Genomic DNA, 26,676 nt, shown 5'->3' with positions numbered 1-26,676 from the left:
TTATTATTGCTTAACGTGAAGTGATTATTCATATATTCGCTGATATTTCTACAAGAGGAAACATTTGTTAAAGCAATTTAGGTACAAATAAAATACATTTGGCGCGGGCAGGTGCAATGCGCCTGTGATTGTCCGATAGATCGAAGATATGATGTGTCTTCTATATAGGCCGTACATTCAGCATATCGTAAGTATTTCAGACTTGATAATACTACCACGTAAACATCCAAACTAACTAAACTGAACTGAAACTCATTAGCCTGCCGACAATTTAAGAAAGAATGGTGTAAAAGACAAAGGTTAGGTAGAGATAAGTTTTAGTTTCTACAAATGTCTGTAAAGTGCAGCCCGATTAAATAAAAGAATTTCATTCATATAATTATAAATATTCAACACTCCCTTCTATTGTTTATATGCTTGTAGTGAAATGATAATTATTTATGTTTTAGTTTTTTCTTTTTCTATTGGTTTTTGACGGACTATAGGAGAAAAGCGTACACAATATATTATATATTTAGAGGGAAAATAAATGAGCGAACTTTTAATTTTGTAAATTTAGAGGGGAAGTAAATGAGCGAACTTTGAATTTTGTTAATTTAGAGGTGAAATAAATGAGCGACCACTTGTTAGAATGTAAATATTGGAAATATTTATTCTCCTTTCGCTTGATTGTCGAATACTTAGAAGATAATGTTAAATTTTCTATCAAAAACCAGGCAATCTTTCCTTTAAAAGTAAGCTTTCCACTGACTTATTGAAAGTTATGCCATTCTTATTTGATTTGACCTCATGAAAGCGTTTTTGCGGTCAATATTTGGACAATAAACGTTGATGGAAAACAAAAATCATGATCTAAATTATCTCAATTTTTTTCGTTTACCAATGCATCATCACTTGGTGACCGGCTATACGGGCAACATGACAATATATTATATAAATTATATATCGTGTAACTTAATGCTATATAGTTTATATGGTTTATTTTCCTGTAAGCATCCACATATCACACGTTCACACGTCAGCTAAGCGGTTCTCTCTAGCAGAGATTTTTCCTTAAAAATTTTTTATTAGTTTTAAAGCGTTTTATGTTCGTAGACTTTCCCCTCTTACTATTTGACTAATGTACACGTATGTACAAAGATGTTTATGGTATGTGGTAAGTAATTAAAAAATGTTATCATTTTTTTTTAAAGTCTTATTATAAAGAAACACTTATGTACACATTTATACAGCTATTGGATAATTTTTGTTTTATGTTATTTTTTCACTTAAATTTTGCCAGAAGTAAGCCGTCGCCTGTAAGAAAGCAAAGAGAAATAAATTAACTTGGTTGTTATTCAATTTTTTGCGTGCAAATTGCATTTGCTTTAATGTAGTACAAGAAAAACTTTATAGGTATTTAAATAAAAAAAAAAAAAACTAAAACATTTATTCAACTAAAATGACTCTCTCATTGGATGAATACTTTAGAATATAATGAAAAAATAAAGAACTAAAACGGAGATGGAAGCAAATCGTTTTCACTCGTCGTTGATCTCTTAGCGAGCTCCGAAGATATGCATCAGGTAGTAGATCAAACATTCTACGGCTAGTAAGATGCAGTTATTTTTCTATTAGAATCACGTTTCTAATAAGATCATGCTTGAGATCATCTTTGAGGTCACATTCGCTTTCATCCTGAATTTTCCAATAATCCGCCTTAATGTATGTCGCGAAATCGAGATAAAAACTATTTATGGAAAGTTATAGTTTGTTTACGAGGGCGGGTGACCTGCATTCTTTCACTAGATTTAGGTTACAAATTATAAGGACCAGCTTTAAACCTTTAATAATAAATTTTGGTAATCGCCAACGGTAGACACAAAATTGTGCGCATAATACAATGCGAACACTTCATTATTCCTTTAAGTTGATTATTAGACACTACAAACCGGAAGAAAAAACTGCTATACCCCATAACGTAAAATGTTCTGAAAATTACTTTCAAACTATAGTCAGTTTTGCTGTGATTTACGAGAAGCCATAAAATCACTTCAGTCACTATAAAAGTGTAAGCAAAAGTTTTCATTAGAATCTTTATAATCCTCTGTATACACGTAAGTGGGTATACTAATTTGCACTATATATTTGTAACACTCAGAGGGAATTAACAACAGCTTATAAAGTTTATACATTATCGATTGTGGTGATTTCCTAACTGTGTTAGCTGTTCATCCTTCTAGCTACTTAGTAGCTAGTTTCAAAAGCGGTTTCACTCTCAGTTATCTCAGTTATTAACACATTAAACATTGATATGACCTCCATTCGCCAGCAAATGCACTCATAACAGATGAAAACTAAAAACTTCTTGGAAGGAAATCTAAACAAGCTTTACTCAATAAATTACTGCCCAGCGAATTAATTGTTTTAAAATTTTCTGCAAATGTTTATCGAGGTCGCAGAAATATTTCGCTTAAAAACACTTTTAGTAAAACAATAAACTTATTTGTTATTCGACAAGTAACTATGATTCGTTCTACAAAGAAGAACCGTTCTCGCCGACGAAGGAAGGGGGTATATCCTTTTGTTAGCCACACCCAGCCGAGAGCTTGAGAATGGAGTGATGATATTCTGAAATGGAGACAAATCGCCATACACTACGGCGTAAACTGATTTTTTGCTCGCTGCTAATAAACAATAACAGATGCAGCGATAAGGATATCCAGACATGTGACAAACTTAGTTAATGAGAATGATTTTCTGCTTTTAGCTGGACTTTTTTTAAGATTACTAAGATCGTAATTACAAAAGATAGAGCAACAGAAGACATACAAAAAGTTTATCTATCCTACATTCACGTGGGTGGAAAAAACGTTTAATGCATGGAGTTTTCAATGTTCCAAATATTTCGCAAATGCGCAAATGCGTCTTCTACAGTGGATATAAAAAAGTACTGGAGTATGTGGTACAAACAAACATGCATTAAACATGCATTTTATTTGCGGAGAAGGGTTTTTTCATCCGATATATAACCAACGATATAAAAATGGAGTTATCTGTACTCCACTATCAAATCGGCAAGCAACAGAGTGGACAACAAGGAAGGGGCCCAAAGAGACCAAAATCGCAACAGTCGGCTGGGAAGATTATGATATCCTTATTTTGGGATACGCCTCATACAATGTTGATCGCCTATCTTGAAATGGTACAAAGGATCAATACTGCATGTGACATTGCATTACTGCGTTTACATAATGAAATTGCAAGAAATACTCAAAAGCACAGGAAAGAGATGCAATGAAGAGGTACTCTCCAAAACGAAGGCGTATACTGGAGGGTTGAACAGCAGTCCTTGAAAATCGGGATTTGCGCAAGTTGTATTTATTTAACTCAGTACATGAATTAATAATCGAATATGTATAATAATAAAAGCACATTTAAAGAAACCAGCTTTAGAAATTTGACGTCAATCGTGTCATAATTCATTGCATTGTACTTCTCATAATTGCGAAAATCCTAAATTTGATACAATCAGTCCGCATGAAAACTAACAGATTTTCTAAAATTCTAAATATAGTAAGTACGCATTTATGTACTTTCCCGGCCGACGGAGCTGACGGAATGATTTACCACAATTCACAATATTTCATCGATAAAAAGAGGTTAGAATAAAAGTATTACAATAAAATTTGTCATCGGTAACTCGCTTATAATATGTAAGCAGTAATTGCAAAAGGGAAAGTCAGTCCAGTCAACGAGGTAGAATTGTAACATCCGAAGGAGCATCAAAACATTGTAAATAGAAGTCCCTGTAATAGAATTTCTGTGAATAGACTTTGCCAAGAATTGTAAATAAAACCTATGCTGTCCTAAAAACCACAAATCTGTGATACGAATCTATTACGCTGACACAAAGATTTACTTTACCTATTTCCGGTATTAGATATCAACTTTTTCGCGAAAATTTATGGGTATTAGCATATAGTGTGTTCTTGTATGTAAACAAGCAAATGAAAGAAAACGAAAAATGTAGAAAAAGAAATTTCAAATAATTTATTTGAAATTTAAAGGTTATCATTCTAAGTTGTATTTATTTTATTACCGTTATATTATTGATTATACTCGATATCATATTATTAGATGCGAAAAACAGGCAACAAATGCAGGTTACTTTTAATTTCAGGTTAGGTTGTCAAATCAAAACATTTAAGCAATCTTTTTGCCTAATGTATCCACATCCGTGAAGGCTACCTCTATGTTTCTTCTTCATTCCTTATTTCACCAATCAATCAACAATCATCGCTTAAAATATTTTAACTACGAAAATTGGAATAACGCATCATCGTGTAAGCTCTCTCAGCCTCAAAACGAATTAAATAAAAATGTAAAACCGCAAGAGGTCGTTTTACATTACAATACTTTAACATCATCTGGTGAAGACCCTAAATTGATTGACGTCATTCTGTCATTATGAAGCGGAAAATAGAATGCTTGCGTTGTGTCTTGTGTGGGGACTACGAATCGTCAAAATAAAATTGATTGCGCGCATACCAAAATATACGTCTTACTTTGCGTTGTCGGCGAACGAAATTTTTGAAAAATTTTTAACTATTTCTGCCTGCATTGTTGCCTGCGTTGACAACCGAAACAGTCATTTATCGGGTAGATATTTCAAAACGATATCAGAATGGTCACTTATATTTTTCCTAAAAGAAAAACCACAAAATTAAGTTAAAATATATTGTTATCTACTAATCTATACAGGAAACAATTTTTTTCCCTTTATTAGTTTTGCACTTCATTAACATTTATGTATACAAACGCAGACAAGCTACGTGTCCAACTGATTTTCATTATGCTTTGTGCGTTGCGTGGCGCTCAACTGCACGTAAGCATTGTGTTAAATGCTTAATTAATCATTATTCATATGCAAGGAAGAATTAGCATTAGAGTTATCTATGTGATTGTTTTGCTGATTTTTGTAAACTTTTCCAAAAAATTTTTGGATGGAAGATGACCATCGACTTTTTTATTAGAAGTGAGTTCATGCGACGGACTATTAGATTAATTTTGTTTCTCCATTTATGAAAGACAGCTACACCGACTGCGTTAGGGTTTACATTTCGAAGTTTTGTGCGATTGCGATCGCTCTTCTAACATAAGTTGGAAAACAGGCCAGTTTAGAGACATTGTTAGAGACACAAATGTTAACTATACTATATGATCACTGTACGTTTTTTACCTAGGTGGAAGGCGATTATTGTTTATCACAAATAAACTGCGTATTGTAAATAATAAGCCAAACTTTGTGTTCAGATATCTACCTCACCTCTGCAAAAGTAAGAAATCAAATTATTTTATTTATGTAATGTCTATATATTTTCTAAATAAGTTACAAATTATAGATTTAAAGGATGCGGAATAACTTAGGTCATATGCTCGCCTGTATTGAGAACTTTTATCGCACTTGAGATATGGACTTGCAAGGTCGCGTTTCTTTGCCTGACGTTTTATAGAATTTTTACAAAATTCCACGCTCTAGACAATATTTTGTGAGGGAACTCTCTGTTTCAAAAAATAGGCAGATTTATAGACTTAGCTAAATCGACTTGCTCTCTGCGTTGGATAAAAGCGAAAAGAAAAACATTACAGGCAATAAAATAGTTTTAACATTAATTCCATGAAGCGACTAGCTTAGCAATTTCCCTACATATGACTGAAATTTAAAACTGCAACTCTATAACATACGCAATAATTGTTCTTCGATTTGTTTTTCATAAATATCCCCGACCATAAATATCCCGCATAATAATGTTTACAAAACAAAGGCTCTTTCTGTGAAAATAAACAAAAGCTCAGAAAAATTCTCCCCGCAACATTTTTATTATGTTTATATTTCTATGGGATGTGTTTTGCAATTTGCCAGTGTATAAGCACGTAGAAGAACGACCCAATTTGGATAATATTTTCTGTATACATTTTGTCTACTGTAATCAACAAAGAGTAAGATAAAATGATTTGATGAGTTACTATGTATAGTGCCGGTACTGTGAATATATATATACATATTTTGATTAAATACATGTTTCAAAACATGATGCAAACGATAAAATAGGTTATGACAACGCCTGTCACTAATCGAAATATTATTCAGCTATTCTTAAAGCAGAGTTATGTCGTTTTTATATATAAATTCATTGTGTGGAAAAAAAACTTAAAACGAGAAATCATCCAATAAAACTATTAATTAAATATTTAAATAACTGTCTAAATATAGAAAACATAAATAAAAATATATTTTTACGTGTAAAACCAATCATAACGGATTTGAATAGCGTTCACTTGCACGCATAAATTTAACAATGCTAGTGCTATTACAGTTTTATTTTAAGAATGTGCTTCTGCAGTAATTTTTCGTCAATTCACTTACACCTCACTTAACTTTGTTAATCCGGAATAATTCAGAACGCTTTAAATTAGTTAAATAGTATTTCAAACAGTGTTCAGCGTAGCTCTAGGTGTAGTGCGAATCATACCTACCATAAATTTTTCCGAGAGTGAATTAGTTGCTTAGGAGGGCTTCTTTCAATCCGGCTGATGATTGATTACAATTGATATATTGTCCAATGCTTGTAATAAACAGAATTACAATAAATTTAAATGTAAGTGAGAAGAACTATATCAGCTAATATATTGTAAGCTTGTAAATGAGAGGAATTAGTTTTATTATTCAGGATAATCTCCCTTAAGATTAATATATTTTTCGCATTCACGGCATCCTTTTGTGAATGGCAAAAATATTTTGAAATTCACATGTCATATCTTTGATTCGGATGGGTGTGGTTTGTACAGACTTTATTAAGCTAAGTTTAAGTTAAGTTGGTTTCAATCTCGGTCATGTACAATGGTGCGGTTTTTATTTTATGGATCGTTCACAGTGAGTTATATGTAAATTACATCTTCTTGAGCACATATTGGTGAAATTCGGAGTACCTCTGGGTGCCCGCTTTTCTTTCTATCCTGGGGTGTATTAATGCATGCAAACGACCTGAAGCTTTTTATTATTCTTACAACAAAATACAAAAGATTTCGGCGCTTTGAATATGATTTACTTCCATTGGCTGAAAGGGGTAAAGGCAAATGGAATAGCATTGAATATAAAAAATGCACATCTTCGTCTTTTAGAAGAGGGCGCTCTATCCCTTTCACTTACAATTTGATCGGTTGCGTCGTGTAATGATCTTGGTGTAGTTTTTGCCGGTAAACTTAATTTACCTGTCAAGCCAGTGGTGTATAAGGCCGCATAAGGTTTGGGTTTTATGGAAAGATGGTCGAAAGAGTTTAACGACCCTTATATAAGGAAAGATCTTCGCCTTTGGTTTGTTGAATAGGCCTCTCCCGTTTGGTCTCTCAATTAAAATTATTATATTGATATGATTGAATCAATTCACAAACAATTTCTCCTGTTTGCTTTGAGGGGATTGCCATGATATACTAACAGGACATTAACAGAACATCATGAATATCGATTAGTTTTGATCAATTTCAATTGATCGAACGTAGAAGATTGATCCTTGGCTAACTGTTGAAACTTCCTCAAGACGAGATTTAGTGACCTCTTTTGCTTAAGCAGCTAAATTTTATATTTCGTCACGAATTTCAGGGAATTCCTCCCTTCAGTTGTCCCAAAGTGGGAGCAATTGTGAACTTTTTTGCCCCTTTCGCGTTTTATGTAAACAATTTCATAATTATTATTACTTATTTTCAATAGATAGATGATCGAAGTGATTATGTAAAATCGTTGTGGCTTAATGTACGCAGGTAAAAATGCCACTTAATACAATTTAATTTGCCTTAAGGCCAATTTTCGATACCAACCAACACAGTTGAGTTTTTTATACGTTACATGTAAACATTTTATTGTTTTATTAATAAGTTTATCATCATTTCCTTTGTTTGTTAATCGGCTGTCATAGTAGAATGGCCTTTAACTAAACTGTTTAGCCTAACTTTGGTATTAAGTTACATATGAGATTGAATACTATATTATATAATTGTCATTAAAATTATTTTCAATAAATTATTGAATTGAAAGCCATGTTGAACAGGAAATTGAATATTGCCATGAATATAACATTATTGTTTTATAGGCATTTTTATGGTTGCTCCTTTGTTGCTCCATTGTTACAATGTAATCTGACTTTGTATAACTCATCTAATTTTACCTCGTTATAAGGTTACTTGATATTGCCTGTATACTAGCTAATATTTTATATTAAGTAAATAATTATTGAAGGGATTCCATGATTTGGCGGAAGACACGATAAAATCTTTGAAGTTGTGTAAACAGGTAGAAGTCATATTCCAGCATGTATAATGCAGATATAATGGAAAGCATTAATATTTCTACGTTTTGCATTTTAAGTTCCTTCAGTTAGCTATCCGTCCATATTGTCCGGATGAATAATTCTTTTCTTTTTCCATGGTTTATGCTTTTGCAGGAATTTTTTCATGCAGTTAGTTCGGAGCTGGGTAGTTAATCAACAAAGGTCCCCTGATGAATAGGGATTGATTCACTTTGCGGTTTTTTGTTGGAGTAATAAAGAGAAAGAGTGGCGGCGTTTTTGTTTCGAAGCTTAAAAATGAGGCACATTCATCATTGGTCCTCATTTAAACTTCTCCCGTTCTTTTCTGACAGATTTTCCAGCTTATGTATGTATATATATTGCATGACACAATAAGCGTAGGAGAAAGTATATCTCAAACTGTTTTGACTGAGCTCAAGCCTTATATGTTAGCACTATTTTATTATTTCTAACGATTACTATCTGACTGATAATTAAAAAATATAGAAAGCTTTTCAAATGTTAACTATGTACAAGGCAGTTTGCAATGATGTCTCTAAATAAAAAAATACCATCCATAAGACTTATTTGGTGAATTTATTTTCAAGAAGAATTTCTTGCATTAAAATAAAAAATACTGCAAATAATATAAAATTTTACTCAAATTTCATTTCTTTGCATTATTTATGTCCTTTGCTTCATTTTATGCGCGTCCATTTTATTCTAATCAGTGCCGAATGTAATCTGCAGGTTATACACTACCTTTCAATCACACATACATAATAATCGGTAAATTCCTGTGATGATGGTATTTTGTTTGCGCAGTTGTTCACAGACATCGAGATTTATTGAATATATTTTCAATATAGGTAAACTAGCTAAATGTAAATAAAAAAGAAAACTACATTTGAAACTCAAACCCAGACAAAATTTGTTTTTTCAATTTTTAAACAAATCTAAGAAAGAAGAGAATATGCCAGATTTGCCATTTTGCTTGTAACATTCACAAATATGTGCCAGAAATCCAGTAAGAGATGTCTACTGTTAGAAAGCACGCGGTCGAAAAGTTAAAGACAAAAAAATGCATTCTGAAGTTATCAGAATGATTGTAATCCACCCGCAACCACGCGCGCATTCAGCAAACAACTGTAATTTACAACTTGAAATATTGACCTTGATCTGTGTATAAACATGAGGGAGAACCATCCCCAATGCAAGTGAAAGGAGAGTCCACGGACAGACACGCCGGAAACTTACAAAACATTGGATGATAAGGCTACAAAGGGTGTGAAGTTATATTTAAATATAACTAGCAAACACCCAAACCAAAAATATTTTACAGCGCCTTGTTAAGCCGTTAACAGAATTGTGTTAAACGAAGTCTAGGAGGGATTTAAGTCAAAATACAGTTAAAATATAACTTTTCGAGAATTTTTTTTACAAATTATTATAAAAAAACATTTCTTTATGTAAATTAATCAATATTTGAAAAGAAAATAGTTTTACACTATGTCGTAAATGAGGTTGATAAAGCGAAAGCTTGTTTAGCTACTGTGGACAAATCATGCCCTGTGACAAAATGAAACTAGTACGGCGCGCACTATCTATTAATAGCCTTTCAAACTATATGTAGGTTATTTTAAGTTTTGCTCGGAGAAATCAGGCTACAATTTATCATTAACCTAAAGCCTATTACAAATGTTTTGTAAATTCGTTGAAAGTTTCGACAATCGTCCACGTTTCGAAATGTAATTATAATGTATGGGCTTGATGAAAAGGGTATCAAAGATACGCTCTAAGACGTATGCAGCTTTTTATTTGCTCTGCTATGCGTACTTAGATTTTTGTTTTTTCCGCAATTGTGACCTCTACCTTCCATGAGCAAACGTGGATAAAAATATGGGTGTTGCTGTAGTTTGGCAAAAAACCGGAAGCATAAAATATTGATTTTTTCAACAGAGGGATTGCATTTCGTTATCGAATTTATAGAAATTATCACCAATTAATAGAATTTTAGAATTTAAAAAAGCAAAAGAATTAACTGAAAAATTTACCGATTTTCATCCCTCATCTGCTCCGACTTTGGGTGCCAAGTAACGTGCTCCGCCAGTGGAATGTCTTTCCCATGGAGCTGGAACGCTGACATTTGCCGTTTGTCATTTTCTCGGTTAAGCTGCAATCCGTTTTCTCATTTGGTTCATATTCCATATTACATCTAATTACTGGTACGCGCTACCTGTGAGGACGCCAACCGGATGTACTGTTGGAATAACGACATAAGAGCACCTTTTTAAAGGCCTGCCGAAAAACTTTATTGAATATTGTATAAAATATGGGATTCACCATAGAACTGGCATAACCAAGCCATGTGACAACATCGAATACCCAATGATCAATATTTTGTTCACAGTCTTTGCATACCGTAGGCAAGAGGTTCAAAACGAAGAATGGGGACCAAAGTATGACAAATGTAAAAAATACTACTCCCAATACTTTAGTGGCCTTTTGCTCTAGACGTATAATACGTCCGTGACGAGATGAATTTCGTGAGATTACACTGGAATTTCGGGAATGTTGCGACCGTACAGTCTGATTTCGCTGCAAAAGACAAGGAGGAGACTGCAACGATTTTCCTTTCGATTTCACACTACCAGCGGTTGACAAGTCATTATGGTTAATAATCTGGTTACGTAAAGTTGCTGAACGATGTAAAGGAGCAGACGTACTCGACAGTAAAGAAGTTTTGGTGGGCGCCAACAGCAGTGACGTCCGTGTTCCCCCAAAACTAGAGCCTCGTCTTCTATAACAACTATCCGTATCCCAAGTGACTATTGAGGCGGTTTTCGAAATGCTTAATTTGCGTTTAGGTGTCTGCGTGGCTGCCAAATAGTGATCTCCATCAACACTTGCATCTACAGTTAAAGAATTGCTCGACGGTTTCTTACTTAAAGCGGCTTTCGTATAAGCATTTAAGGAAAAAGTATTGACATTGGTCGTGGCGGTGGTTACCGTGGCTGTGGAGGTTATAATAAAGTTGGTGGGTATGATTTTGATCTCTGCCGGTTTTCTGCAAGTCACTAAAGGGCGGTTACCGAAGTACGGACAGGTGCATACGGTGGGCAAAGGTAGATATTCGCTGTTGCCATTAGCATTAATGCAATAAATATGTGGTATATCCATTTCAGAATCGGAATGGCTTGTCTTATTTATATTGGTGTCTTGAGGCATTTCTTCGTCGTCGGACGATTTACTAGGCAAAGAACAGACTGATGGTCTTCGTTCCCTCATGACGAACAAAGTGTTTTTGGGCAAGCTGTGATACCTTTTACGACTTGGCATAGGTGACGATGTGCGACCTTTTACTAAATGGTGGGTATGAACTGTTTCGGAAGTTCTCCGCCTTTTGTTGTGCACCTTCGAAAATCGTGGTGAAGGAGAACTAGAATGTGAAAGAAAATTATATTTAAGGGAGGTATATCAACACATTGAAACGGTTTTATGCTTGGCATTTCTTTTTATTTTTTTTTTTTGTAACGACAGAATATCTGCTGCAAATAGATCGTTACGTAAAATGTTGAAAGAATTTTTATAAATATTCGCATTTATAAACGTGCATCGTTTTCTGCGCACAGATGAGTTTTCAAAGTGTTATGGTTTTATATTTCGGAAGACACAAAAATATGCTAAATATGGACGAATGAAATGATTGCGCAGGTGGATGAATGTCGAGTGTCAAACGCACAAAGCTAGATGTGTGGAAGTTGACGCCGACGGGCAGCAAAATGTATTGAAACGCGGACTGACGGCTCCACAGTGAATATCCGATGGCAGCTGCGAAGTGGACACGGTTTTTTTGCATGACGAAAGAAAAAGAATTAAATTGACAGTAATATATAAAAAATCAGGTAGAAATTTTTAAAAAATATATTCAATTTGTTGAACAGTGAAGTGTCTAATACAATAGATCACAGAATAACCACAAGTGCATCTGTTGCAAACCGCAAAAGTAAAATTGTAAACAATGCGACTGACCACGCAAACAACATAATCTTCATATCCATACGTGCGCACTTATTAACGTAATAGACGGTCTTCAACTGTTGGAAAAACGCATTCTTCGAAACTTCCTCCATCCTCGTGCACGAAGCGTATATATATGTCCGTAATGTGGTCTCTTATTATTTATTAAAATAATTTCATCCTCTCTGTTCTTTGATATTGTCGCCGTTTGGTTTATATAAGAGAACAGAGAGTGTTGTTCAATTTCATGAAGATTTCAAAGCTTTATTTTACGAAGCTATTCATTCATATTCAAAAGAATTTAAAAAGTGACTATGTTTTCTTTTTATTTTCCTCCCGTTCTCTTGCGTTCTTCCTTTCGCAAAGGACAAAAACAAAAAATGCCAAAGACTACATTGTTTGGCTATGAATGTTGTTCACAACCTTTATTTTATTGCTTGTTTAACTACAAAAAAAACAGAACATTGAGCAAACGTCCGTTTCCTATAAAATTGAATTGTATTAAAAGTCATAGGGCAATGAGAAACAAGGAGAGCTGGAAGAATAAATTAACAAGAAATGAAGGACTTTCATCTTTGTGTTGATAGGTTTTTCGCATTAAAAAATATACAATAAAGCTCAATACTGCCATTTATAATAACGTGACGGACGGGATTTATGGATTTACTTTGACAATAATGCAAAGTTACTTTTTTGAAAATACTTGCTATTAATTAGTTGCAGTTATTGTGATCTATTTGGAGCACTTATCGCAGGCTGAGGATATACCAATTATGTCCTTCTATTGTTGCGTGCGTTGCGAAGAATGCATCTACAGTTTCGGAAATTCGAATAACACAGATTCTCTCCCGATTCTTCCATTCACTTACTGTCATTTTTTTAATTCGCTTAATTCTCTCATTCCTTTTTTTATTTATTATTCGCATTATTATTATATAACATTTTCTTCACTTCAGCTTTGGAGATTTACGTAAATGATAAAATGTTACATCTAGTAATTTTAATGATATTAATGTAATATTACAAACAAGAGCAATGTACTCGGGCAACGACGATCATTAAATACCCTACAACACTTCGCCTAGTAGGTAAATCATATTAAAAATGGCATATTCTTTTCATGCAAAGGCATAATTTTCATAAAAGCCTGCATATTGGAGAATGCCTGAAACATCACACGACGCCATCCAAATTTTGCAAACTAAATTTACTAACTAAATATTGTATTGTTTTTCATATTCCGCCATATAAGACTAGAAATTAGACTTTTCTTCCTATAAAGGTTTGTCTTTCGTGTTAGGGTTTAAAATCTGATTCAAATTCCTTACCGTTAAGTTTTTTTTTGATCAGTTGCTGCTATGGACCAATTTTTATCATAAAATATTAAAAATGTGATTTATATGGAGACCATTTAACTTTTATGGTCAAGCTTCGGGTCGGATGAGGCAATGTTTTGAAGCTTCTGCCATATCACCATTACTAGGCAAACTAAATCTTAATATGAGAAACAGACCTAGTTTTCAATATTTCTATTATATATTAATTACACATAAAAAGTAAGCTTACCATCTTTAGATTACGTAAATCTATGTTTTGGGTCCCAATGACAAAAGATCCTCTATAGCAGAAGCATCTAATATTTGATATTTTGTTACGAAAATTGTTTCATAGGAGTAGTTTGCAACAAAACTCAACTGTATGAACTTTGGATTAAGTGTGCTTATTTTTTGGACCTTATCGCATATGAGTATACTCACAAAATATTAAACGCTTATGTGCCAAAAAGGCCTAATTTTTAATATTTTATGGTGGAAATTTATCCGTAGTAGCAATGCAGCATAAAAATAATGATCATGTAAATCCATTTTTCAGACCTCACCATAAATAGTAATTCACACAAAATAAGACTTTCTATGGCGACAAAGCCTTATATGTACTTTTTTGTGACGGAAGCAATTGAAATATAATCTTTGACCAGTAAATTTGTTTTTCTAAATTTGCGCCATGTTAGTTAAAGTTTCTAATATCCTCCACTATGTCGGCTTCCATGAATAATAGGCGTTTACGTAAAAATGCTGCGTAAATTTTGATGTATTGGTATGAATAGGAAAGAATGAATTAGTATTGTAAGGTAACTAATGTTCGGCCTTTCCCGGTAAATAGTTTTCTTAATTGCTTTGAACTGAAATGAAATGGTTTCGTCTACTTTGGTTGAAGTATATGTTTGTCAGAGTCAAAGTCTGTACTCGTTTTAGTCCCAGACGAAGGTGTAGTTTCGAGTCAATCAGCTAATTGGAGAGCGACAGTATTGAATGGCATGGACATTCGAAGTGCGCTTTCTTTGATTTCGAATGAGGACTCATATGGTTTAGAATCCAATAGCCTCGTGTGGAATATTGTAGCGTTCAGTCGCACAAAATACATAAGTATTAATTCCTTTTGGGTTCGGTTGTCGTTAGAGACGGATGTGATTCTTTAAGTAGTTTTGTTAAGTCGTGCAAATTAAGTTTTGGTTTGCATCAAGCCGCGGAAAATGTGCTATTAAGTCAAGACTTAGTACACATGGGGTAAATAACATTCCCAGAAATATTAGACGTAGTGCCACAAATATAAAATAATTAATTAAGTAATTAACAATATAATGGCGTTAGTAAACGCTAAATAAAAATCAGTTCATATTACGAAATCTAAGGATGTGTCTAAATCCGTTTTTCCAAATAAGACAACTTTCAGCGCAGTTTCCGTAAGTATACTTTTTTTTAGAAAGCGTGTTAAGAAGAACAGAAAGTCAGAAAGACCAAGTGCCTGACGTAGGTGTCGTAGGGCCACGGCGAACTTTACTTTTATAAAATTTCCTCCGCAGTCGCAATCAGTATATAATAACACGTCCGTCTGATTATATCCGAAATTCTCGAATCTGCTCGTCCTGTCCTCTTACCGTATAATAAGATGACAAAAAATTGTTTTCAAATGAAAATCTCAACTAAGCACAACGTGCATAACATATCCCGAAAATTCTCCAAAGTCATATGCTTATATACTATATATGTATGTTTATATGCATCATACGTACGACGCATTTACTTACCGGATTCTGGCTTTAAATTCCTTTACATTGTTAGATGAGTTAAATAATTGCCTAGAGCATGAATTCTTCCGAAATTGTGTATGTTGTTGCTGTTGACTTTGTGCTTGTTCTGCACTGTTAACATTTTGTTGCTTAGCTGGCTTTTGCTTTGGCTCGCCATTCAAACTCTCTGAGATTGGATACTGTTCCTTAATACGTTGCTGTCGAGTGATATGAAGGTTGTTTTGGGTATGTGTCGCGTTACAGCTTGTATGATTTGGTGTCGTTGACAATTCCGATTTGGCAGGTGATTCAGTTGAAGATGTAGCCACTGATTCTAAACCGCGTGACAATTTTAACATTTCTGCTCCGAATTGATGTAAAGCAGTCATCGCGGTAGGTGTGGGTTCAGGCACACTGTAAACATAAAACAGAGATAGCTAAACGTTTCTTTACAAACGATTTGAGTAAGGAGATTATCTACCTTGATTCTGGCAACCACAACTCATGGTTATCAAGCGTTGATAACTCCGTATCGGTCGAGTTCGCCGAGTGTGCATGCAAAGTCGATGAAGTTGCACTTTGACCAGTTTTTAGAAAACGACGCCAAGTGCAACGACGTTCTTTTAATGGAGAAAAATGTTGAATGTTATGCGTATAAAAAAACTTTAACTTTGTTTTTTTTAAGTAAGTTAATGAAAAATTGAATTCTTGAGATTGTTCGCACAGCCTTGGTAATAAAAGAGTTAATAAATTTTTCAATAGTTCGATAATAATGCAAAAAAAGGAAAGGAAGGTGTGGATGTTGGTTTCTTTTATATGCAGTTGAAACAGATTTTTACAAGAATTTGCATAAGAGACTCATTTTTCATTTGGTTGCTAATTGTTGTTTGCTACGTACTTACTTTTCTTTAAAAGAAAAACCTTTAAAGGTTTTTTATTGAACATTATCTTTGAAACTTACCGATAGCTGGTGCTTGTCCCAACCAACTGCTAGCCCAGCCAGGTGTTGCAGCTTGATTTGTGCCACCTAAGTTTTGACGCTGCTGTGCTAATAATCTTACCGTTAAGCAATATGTTAGTAGCATAACACCCAACGGTATATAAAAGCAAACAATCGATCCGACCAATTTGTAAACCGGGTCTGGTATTTGGCAGGTGCCGTTCACCAGGACGGAAGCGTGATTCTGTTAACAATGAAACGAGTATTGAAGAAAAGAAGCATAAAACAAGTGACAAATTTTTATTTATTTAACAGCGAACCTTTTATTTGATACCCTTCAACTTCAAGCAATATATTATAACTATATACACTTATAATTTATGAACTGTGTTTGTCTGTGTCAGTTATAGTCGATCGAGACCGTTTCGAATTAGATTTTTACCTCTAAGATAGTACATCTGTACATGATTTTAGGCAAGTGTTTCTTATAGACTGGTTGACTTAGTTCCTCTTTTGCTAATGTGCTTATAGGTGGATATTTATAATTTTCGAGTGGCTTCGCATGTGCAAGTGGTGCTATGTTTACGTTCAAAAACTGGACTTTTTTGGCCGTTTAAAATTTCTTCCCCCTCTTAATTCAGTTTTTCCCATCTCTTTTGAATATTTAAAATATTATTTAAATTTATATTCTCCGGGACCGACTTGGCAAAACGAATGATCCGATTTACTAAGTTAAATATACGAAATTTCGTACGCTGGTTTTTGGACTTTGTATCTTTATCTTTTATCTCTATAGCCTTGACCATGATAGTAGTTGCTATATCACTTATTCTTTTTTCTTTTCCTTTTGATTAGATTATCACTTATGTCTCTTAGATTCTATTCTATATCCCATCGCAGATATTATTTTGTAACTTTGTGACTCTGAGCCTTAGGACGTGTGCAAATGTCGGTCACTTGCTAACCATCATTTTTCCTGTCGGCTACCTAGAAAATCGAAAATCGAATGTCTCGGCTGTTGCACTCCATTCTAAGATCAAACCAATCTCCTAGATCTTAGGCAAGTACAATGTTTTCAAGTGAGTTGTGCCAAACTCGTTTACGTGCACTCTTAAACTAATCTTAACCTATTCTTAGCTCGGCACAAAGGAAATATATGAACTCAAAATGTAGGATGAGTTTCAGTCCTCACAAAAGATGACAAAAAATCAAAACATTATTTCCCGATATGTTTTTTCACTATCTTCTGCATTCACTCCAAAGAGAGGTAGCATCATATTTTCAAAAAATATCTATTCCAAAAGGATCTATTTCTGGCTTCAAAGGCAATCGAAATGATTTAGTTCAGCATATACTAGGGTCTTTTTCGTTAGGTTTTGTAAAACTGCGAATTATGATAAATAATTGAAATTTTCAGAAAAATATCAATTGCTTTCAATGAGCTTCCTAGGAATGAAATTTAAAAAAATATATACATATATATAAAAACGAACAAGGAAATGTTAAGAAATATATTTCTCTTTAATAGTAATGAACTTGCCCTCAATGCAAGCCGCACGTACCCGTTATTAAAAATAAAAATAATGTTTTCATGTCAAAAATCAGAGAGAGATAGCATCAAACGCCAAACCAAAAGAAAAAACAAATGTATAAGAGCCTCCATTGTTCCTTTTATTTTTGAGGCTATCAAACTAACAAAGATAGCAGCATGCTATCAAGTCGTATAATAACGTTACCATAAATGTTCACTTTTGGGTCTAACCCACTTATGCATAGAAATCGTTAATATTCATGGTTTGCTTTTATATGGCTACTCAACTTACCTTTGAATACATTAAGCTCAACGGCAAACTCATGGCAATGGATAGAAGCCAAACGAAGACTATTTTTAATGTGACACGCCTACGTGTTTTGTTGCGGCCGAAACGCATTGGATAGCGCAGCGATAAATAACGATCCACTGAAATCGTGCATAGGTGCATAATACTCGCTGTGCAAAATAAAACATCCAAGCAAATCCAAGTTAGACAATGTTCAGAGCCCAAAGGAAAATAACCTGGAATTTTTATTTTAAAAATACATTAAATTTGATAACAACAACACTTAAAGATTTAATAAAGTCTTATAGGGCTAATGCTGTTTCCTCTATATGCATTAACATCCGCTCTAGAAGGGTACACTGGTACAACCGGTTGCAGTTTGTTTCACAATTAAAAAACTTCATTTTACCTTTTGTTTAGGCGTTACTTTAAGAAAAAGCTCAAAGTCTTTCAATTTACTAGATTTAAACAAATTAAAACATCGTAACTGTTTAAAGCGCATCATTAAGTAATCTCAAGTAAGTAGTTTCGGCAAATCTCGTCATAAAAGACCAAAATAACTGCGACGTGAAGATTTCCTATTTCTGAAAATGTTTACATACGCGGAAACATTGATAAGGGATAAAGAATTTTTCAAAATATTGCGTTTCCTGGGGAGTGGTTATCAATATAATCGAAACTAATCCGTTTTTGGGCAGAAGCGTGTCAGTATACCAAATTGGACCAAAACATCTCGAGAATACGATTCTTAAAGTGAATCCGTGGGCGCATGGTCAGACGTCAAATAAGTAGACGGACACATTTGTTTAAATCAACTAAAAAAATGATTACGAGTTTATTGGCATAACTAAAGACGGTTTCATCTCCAGTTCGTTTGATTTTGCAAACAACCGCGCGAAATCCATTCCACAACAATGGTTGTTCGTTGAGTTGTTGAAACTTTAAAGCAAACGAAATCAGAAATTTAATTTGCGTATATAGATGGTGCGTTGAAATTCTGTAAAAACTTCTTTGAAATAAAAAAGGCGCGAAAATGTCTTATTTTTAGTATGACTATGAAGTTTCTTTTCAGCACGATATTGTACAATATAACACATAAAACCAAGATTCAAATTTGATTTTAAATTATAAAAGGGTTTTGTAACTACTTTAAATCTAGCCGGATCAACAATCATACGGCCATAGTCCTCTTAAAATATTATGAATACGCGTAACTGTGTAATTAACGTGTCGCACTAACAAATTCAATATCTTCATCGATCATTTTAAGGCGTGGTAAAGCACAATGGCTTGAGTTTTGCTTTTCTTTAAATCGTGACGTCGACGATATTTAATTTAGTATTAACACATTTAGCTTGTTGCATTCTACCCTCCAAGTCCTTTTATTTGATACCTTACTGATTATACTGCTAGGAAACAACGAATTCGCCACCTTGTGGGGTCCACCATATTTATTTTAGGATTACCAAATTTTTAGACGGATTGCACATCTTCAAGTGAGGAACGTGTAGCGAATAAACATTTTTTGTGCAGGGGTCGAACTCGCTGGTGTGTTCTAGAAGCTTCTTATGTTATTTTACTACCATACCTTAAGGGCCGATACAGAAATCAACGCACTTTGACTTTTCGACAACATTATAATTTACCTTTTATTGAATAAGGTTTGGTGCCTGAAGTTAATCCTGCGATAACGAGAATTATTTCCATTGGTATTGGGTTTCTCCGTGTACACAAAACTTGAGCAAATTGGTAAATTTAACATTAGTTCAATTCTTATGCTGCGGCACTACCAGTTGATATCTTGCGCTAATATAACATTCTTAAGTGTATGAGACCGAATTTACCTATACGGCTTTTTTTTAGATTTGATTCATTGACTTACTTTAGTAGATTGATCGAAAGACGAGCATTGCGTTACGGTTTACTTATACGCGGTTTCTTTACTTCTTCTAGCGTTTTACCACTATTCCAAATTATAATGGATGTCGGGGGATACCAAATCAATATTCGACACGCGCTTTACGCCTAACCCTTCCCTACACGGATTGTAATCAAACACCTTTTTTCGGAAATAGAAAAAAAATGAAAGTCAGAGCTGTAATGCGAGTTACTTTATTTCCGACTTTCGACCATTTTACGATTGGCGCTGCCAATCGGAAAGAATCTTTTATTCGAAATAAACCTATCTACATCGATTACCTTATCATCTTTCCTTACATTAGGTTCGTAGTTTAGTCTATCATACATTAAATATAATAATACTTATAAACTGATCGTACAAAATAAATTTCAATATTCTGTCGTGCTTGCCTAATAAGTAATAAACAGAAAATCTTAAAAAAGGTAAAAAACAAAAATTTGATCACGTATAACTTTAGGTGGACATGGCCGATTCTTCGTTTTTCTACTTGAACACCGTGAAGTTAATATGGAAAATTGTAACCTTCTATATTTCAATGAGTATAAGAAAAAAACCACAAGTTTTTGGCTGGGTACACGGATATGTGTTCAGTTTACACTTCACTGTGGTTTGTGCTTTGCCTAATTTGTCCCGTTTTCTCAATTTTGTTTTTTTTTTCCCATCGAAGGACTAGTACGAATTTTATTCTTTTCCTGTGGTTTTCTATGGTACAGTTTTTATATGTGTTTTTGTTAATGCGGTATAGACCAATAGATGTCATTTGCGTTTCTCACAATTTTATTATACGTACTTTCAAATTCGGATTGCGCTCAAGCATGTCCGCCTGTGCATGTGTCCGCCACATAGACTGTGCGGTATCTGCGGAAAACATTTTCCCGTTCGCAAAAATAAAGATATCGCCTACAAATGTGCTAAATAATTTCAAAGCAGCCCAAAGTTGTCAGAGAACACGTTTACAACGTCCACGGTCCACAGTTGCAAACGTCACAAAAACTGCAAACACCTTTGCTTTCCGTGTTTTTTGCTTATAAAGTACAATAGGTACACCATATAAATTTTCACCTTTACTTTGGAAATAGAAAAAAGTCAGTCGTGTGTACCTAATATTATAGAGTACGAGAAATCAATTTGTTTACTTCTTTTTCGTTTTTTTTAAGATAACAGTGATAAAAGATTCGTTCACGGCCGAACATAATTTTCTTACTTGTTTTATATAGCACATTTTAAAACTTGTTTTTAAATTTGAAGGCAAAGTTCTCTACTCTAGCAAAAAGTTCTAAGCAAATGCCGAATCATCACACATCTTAATTTTGCTAACATTTTTATTTCGTCTTGCTGGATGTGGTTCGTCTTTAACTGCTGCTCTACCATTTTTAATATCTTTGTAAAGTTTGTAAGCCTCCGCTTGAGCTATAGGGCTATCACCACAATGCTTTTTTAATATTTTCAGTTCAGTATTCAGGATTAACACAAGCACTTTGTCTTTTTAAACAACATTTTATTCAAGTTTTCCTTCGTTCGTTCGTAATTTATTCATTAAAAATTTCTCGGCAATAATTTCAAGAATTGCAACAGGCTCTCTAAATTATGAACTAATAAACTTATTGACATTAAGTTTCTATCCGATTTTAGTAAACATTCTGTTCATTTTTTGAAGCACCGTGAAGTCTACGTACACAATATATCCGCGTTTTTACGTGGCTTTTGTATCCTATACCACTTCTAAGGGTATATTAAACTTGTGCGGATATATGCTCATCCTTCCCATATCATTCGTTTTAGAATAATTCTTTACGTCGATTTAAGGCTGTCTGCCCGTCCGACAGTGTATTTTTATGCTCAACATACAATCCACAAATTTTTAAATGAAATTTTAATCAATTTTGGTAGACTGCCATGTTTTTGTAGAAAAACAAGCTTCGCTGATCATGAATTAGGTAGGACGATTTTCCGAAAACCCTTTTTTAAGCTAAGTAGTTACATTAAAGAAATTTGCAATTAATTATTTTTCTCGCGAAAAATCGCTAAACAGTTGTGTATATACGTCATATGTGTATGTATGTATATCTATATATATATATATATATATATAAAAAAGAAAAGAAAAATCGCTAAACAGTTGTGTATATACGTCATATGTGTATGTATATATATATATCTGCGCACACACTAAACGAATGAGGAGAATTTCGCTGCAGGCGGTTTACTGTGTAGAGTAAAAAAAGTTCGCTTCTCGGCTTTATGACGAGGATCGAAGTGTTAATAGTTTCCTATATACCTTCTTATAAAAAGTAATCATTTATATGGCAACATGGATGTTTTTTGAGAAAAGTTTGTTCGTAATAATGATTTGTCATATCAATTATTTATCCCTGATTTGATCCACATTGATCTATATTTCTCACGAAAAATAGTCCTTTAGATGGCAATGAAGTCCTATTTTTAAGCCTTTTATGACAAAAATTGGAAAAGAATAATAATTTTTTGGAGAACAAAGCTAACTTGGCTGTCCTTTCACCCTCCTGTGCAATGCTTCTCATAAACGGTGAACTTTAACTTAGTAAAAAACTCTAATGTTTAATATATCATCATAAAGATAAGTATAGATATTTTTTAACCATAGTCAATAAGATCTGTAATGGTTTGCTCATTTGGCGGTAACGTTTTCACTTTTTTTACACATGCAGTCATTTGAAGTATGAAAGCACAATTTACAAATTTTGTCCTGGGTAAGATTTTAAATTTCTGTTGTCATTTCTCTGCAAGTTTGTTTATCTGCTGTTTGTGAAGCGCAAGGTAAGAGTATTTCATTTCGCCTATCTATCTACACGTAACGTATAAGAGACATTCGCGGATTTGCTGATCAAATATTAAAAAAGGGTATGATTTTCATTGAGCACTACAGAAGAAATCTTAAAATGGAATAAATTTTTCCCCGAAAAGTTTGACAAGATAAAATACCGGAAACTTTCATCAATAAACTAGAAAATCTATCTAAAGATAGCAGAAACACATAGTAAACGGGTTAAAATGGACCGCTGACTACCGACAACTAATTAAAACAACAAAACACCGAGAGCTGATTTTAAATTAGACAATTCTTGAAATTTCAGCAAGTGATCGACTGATGCACGATAGAACTGATGGGTCTAGATGGTTAAGACGACCTGCACGCACGTGAAAAACGTACACTCTTTATGATGTCTCTAATACTGATACTAACATCCATGACTGCGAAAGGCTTGTAATCTTTGTTTAATTACTTGAGATGACGATGAGTATCGCAGGTTCGGCTTTGACCACAGAAAGACGTCGTAACGAAAATAGAAATATTTGCAATAAATTTTGACAGTTCATCGCAGTATACCAAGTTTCTTTCTAAATAAAGATCGATAGTCACCAATTTAAGTTTGAAGAGAGCGCAAAAAAAGAATAAGGGAAGCAAGAACAAACAATGCCACAACAGATGTCTTGTTAAGGTTTTAGCAAGTTAGCGAAAAGAATATTAAGGTGAGTAACTTGTTAAACTCTTCTCCTTTCGAGGACATTGCGGCTGATTGTTAATTAAACTTTTTTAGTTAAACTTTCAGTTTAAATATTGAGACAACGTTACCCCATACAAGCAACTGACGTAAGTAAAAAATGTTTTAATAACAATCATATTAAAATATGCTTTTAGTCTTTAAAGATGTTAGCTTTGAAACTATGAATGAATGACATGAACTTGTTAAACCTACCGCAATTATTACATTTCCGAATAAGTGGTAAAGAGAAACTCTTAGTCCCTCCGCTAAGCCATGCTGGCAAGCAGAAAAAAGTACATGTGAAGCCAGGCAATACTTAAGTTGGCGCTAAAAATAACACATTAACACAAGCTAATGTAAGTGTTACTAAATTTATCACAGAAACCTACAAACGTTTGCTTACTTTCTGTTTCACCAAAGCAACATGCATATGCTTATGAATATCTGTGAATGCCAGCAATTGTCACAAGTGCGAAGAAGGGAAAATAGGCAAGATAAACACACACATGATATACTTAAAAGTGACAGTTGCTGGCAGTTTGTTGGCTTTTTTCGTGCATTTATTTACTTAGACGAAGAGCAATAACGTTCCACATAACAGATATAGCGTAACCGCAATTTCCTTTTATATGGCTTTCATTTTATTCATTACTGCTTATACCTTAAAGCGGGAAGTGAGATAAAATGCAGATGAACATTAAATTTCATTTAATACAAAAAATTTATTTCATTTCCACTCAAAAATGATTTATAATAGCTTTAATGTAATAGTTATAGTGCAGAGTGTAATTAAAATAAACTGTCAAATGCGCATTGAAAACTTGTGACTTCTATCGTTTTTAAGATTAACATTTAAACTACCTATCTATTGACATGACATCTGTCAAATTTCCCGCATTAAAAAAATGCTTCTAAAGCGCGTAACGTTGTACGAGTTCTTGATGACTTTTAATTGTATGAAAAAATTTTCTTTATAGATGCCGATATGGATGACTCCGTGCGACACTATCTGAGACTATTCGAAGTCATTTTCTTCTTGAAAAGGCCAGAAGAACTGACATGAAACATTTAAAATGTCTTCACATTTCGGATGTTCACAGTCAATTAAGTACAATTATCCTTGAGAGCTCTCTAAAAATTCGATTCTAAAGGGATTCTTGCCAGCTTACTATCTGTAGATATTGTGTGCAGGCATTAGAGAAAACAAGTCCACTTTTTTGCTCAATACCAATCTCAGATTTTTGCATTCAATTCTCTACCAAACAGTCAGAAAAATACGACTTTTCATAAAAATGGGTATATTTAAAACGTCGGATTAAATCCGAATTACGATCTTATCACTGTTCCTCCGTCTAATGGTACGCAATCATTAAATATTAGTTTGGGGAAAAAGAAATCCTTTTTTTTTTCGGTAGATGGCTACACTGATAGATTTCTCGTAAAGTATCGATCACACAATTTCAGATATATGCTCGTTGGAAAGGTGACATTTCGCAGTAAAAAAAATTCTTTTGCTGTTTTTTGATGGTGCATTCAGTTGTGAGTTACAGCGTGTTAAAAATGGAAGTGAACAAAGAGAAAATTCAATACATTTTACAGTTTTTCAAAAACATGATGGATCGAATTTCCATCTGCGAAGCCTTGGCCAAACGGAATGAGATAGACCCATTTCTTAAACGGATGGTGACTGGAGATGAGAAATGGATCACATACGATAACCTTGTGCGAAAACGATCATGGTCGAAGAGCGGTGAAGCACCTCAAACAGTTGTCAAACCAGGACTAACGGCCAGGAAGGTTTTGCTATGCATTTGGTGGGACTGGAAGGGAATTATTTATTATGAGTTGCTTCCATATGGCCAAACACTAAATTCTGATCTCTACTGTCAACAACTGGACCGTTTGAAGATAGCGATTGACCAGAAACGGCCAGAATTGGCCAACAGGAGAGGTGTCGTGTTCCACCAGGACAACGCTAGGCCACACATCTACAGTGACTCGCCAGAAACTTCGGGAGCTTGGTTGGGAAGTTTTAATGCATCCGCCATACAGTCCGGACTTGGCACCAAGCGATTATCATCTTTTTCTTGCATTGCAAAATTTCTTTAATGATAAAAAATTGGAATCTAGGGAGGATTGTGAAAATCGACTACTAGAGTTTTTTGCAAATAGAGACCAGGACTTCTATGAGAGAGGCATTTTGAAGCTACCTTTAAAATGGCAACAAATCATACAACAAAACGGTGCATATTTGACCCAAATCGGACAATCCGAAGCATGTTAAATAAAGTCCTGAAGTTCATATAAAAATGATGGATTTCTTTTTCCCCAAACTAATATTTGTTTTGATTTACAATATTGCGGTAAACTAACATTATTCTTCAAGTGCTTAACTTAAGTTGTACTTAATGGTGTTATTATTATTATTATTATTATTGCTTTACGTGTAAGCAAAACATATGGAAATCCTGCATAAATTAAATTTTAAACGTTGTTCTCTTGTGCGTCAGCGCTGATAGACCCTGTTCAGATTCTGACAAATGTTTTGCTTTTACTTTTATTGCCATCAATATTTTTTGTTGGGAAGTATTGTTCATGAAGAGGTGCGTTTTGAAGTGTGTAAGTAAGTATATGAATATTATACCCGTATATTATACTTGTATGTAGGCAATTTTCATTCAATTATATCATGATTTGATGAAATCAACTCACGGCGCTGCAGTAAAATTTTAGCTTAATGTCTTTATTTAATGATATAGAATTAAACCAGCAACTTGTTTTACAGATAAGGTTATTCCAAAAATATCTGACTTCAAAATTATTTATGCAAGCATTTCGTGCATGGACCATATTCCTTGAGGAGCACAATGCACAAAAGGCATTATAAGCACTTTCAGAGGAGTAAACATAGTGTAGATATTTGTAAAGGCTTAACACACATACATTAAGAGGTATCAGAAAAATGTTTTAAAAAATTTTCATTGCAATAACTCGGCTTTATCACCACAAAAACTACCTATGTATACCACACCACCACCGCTTTTATATAAATATCTG

General features: G+C 33.9%; 1 protein-coding gene across 3 annotated transcripts in view; it reads right to left on the bottom strand.

Annotated features, from left to right (window-relative positions):
- Positions 1-604: 604 nt before the first annotated feature.
- LOC119638940 overlaps positions 605-26,676 on the bottom strand; it is an 89,447-nt gene continuing 63,375 nt past the window's right edge. The window contains exons 2-9 of one of the 3 annotated variants that reach the window (XM_038036082.1): positions 18,178-18,410; positions 16,376-16,598; positions 15,896-16,034; positions 15,433-15,828; positions 10,668-11,763; positions 10,379-10,584; positions 6,520-6,608; positions 605-1,296 (exon numbers count right to left, since the gene is read on the bottom strand). In XM_038036082.1, the coding sequence (XP_037892010.1) occupies positions 10,540-10,584; positions 10,668-11,763; positions 15,433-15,828; positions 15,896-16,034; positions 16,376-16,598; positions 18,178-18,410 (2,132 nt within the window). In that variant the 3' untranslated portion in view covers positions 605-1,296; positions 6,520-6,608; positions 10,379-10,539. Of the gene's footprint in view, positions 1,297-6,519; positions 6,609-10,378; positions 11,764-15,432; positions 15,829-15,895; positions 16,035-16,375; positions 16,599-18,177; positions 18,411-26,676 lie in introns of all 3 variants that reach the window. The other 2 variants (XM_038036080.1, XM_038036081.1) reach the window with 2 other exon arrangements.

Source organism: Glossina fuscipes, unplaced genomic scaffold (assembly GCF_014805625.2).
Source record: "Glossina fuscipes isolate IAEA_lab_2018 unplaced genomic scaffold, Yale_Gfus_2 111, whole genome shotgun sequence".
NCBI classification, from domain to species: domain Eukaryota; kingdom Metazoa; phylum Arthropoda; class Insecta; order Diptera; family Glossinidae; genus Glossina; species Glossina fuscipes.
Note: the sequence above shows the minus strand (reverse complement) of the source record. Positions and strands in the feature narration are given on the sequence as shown.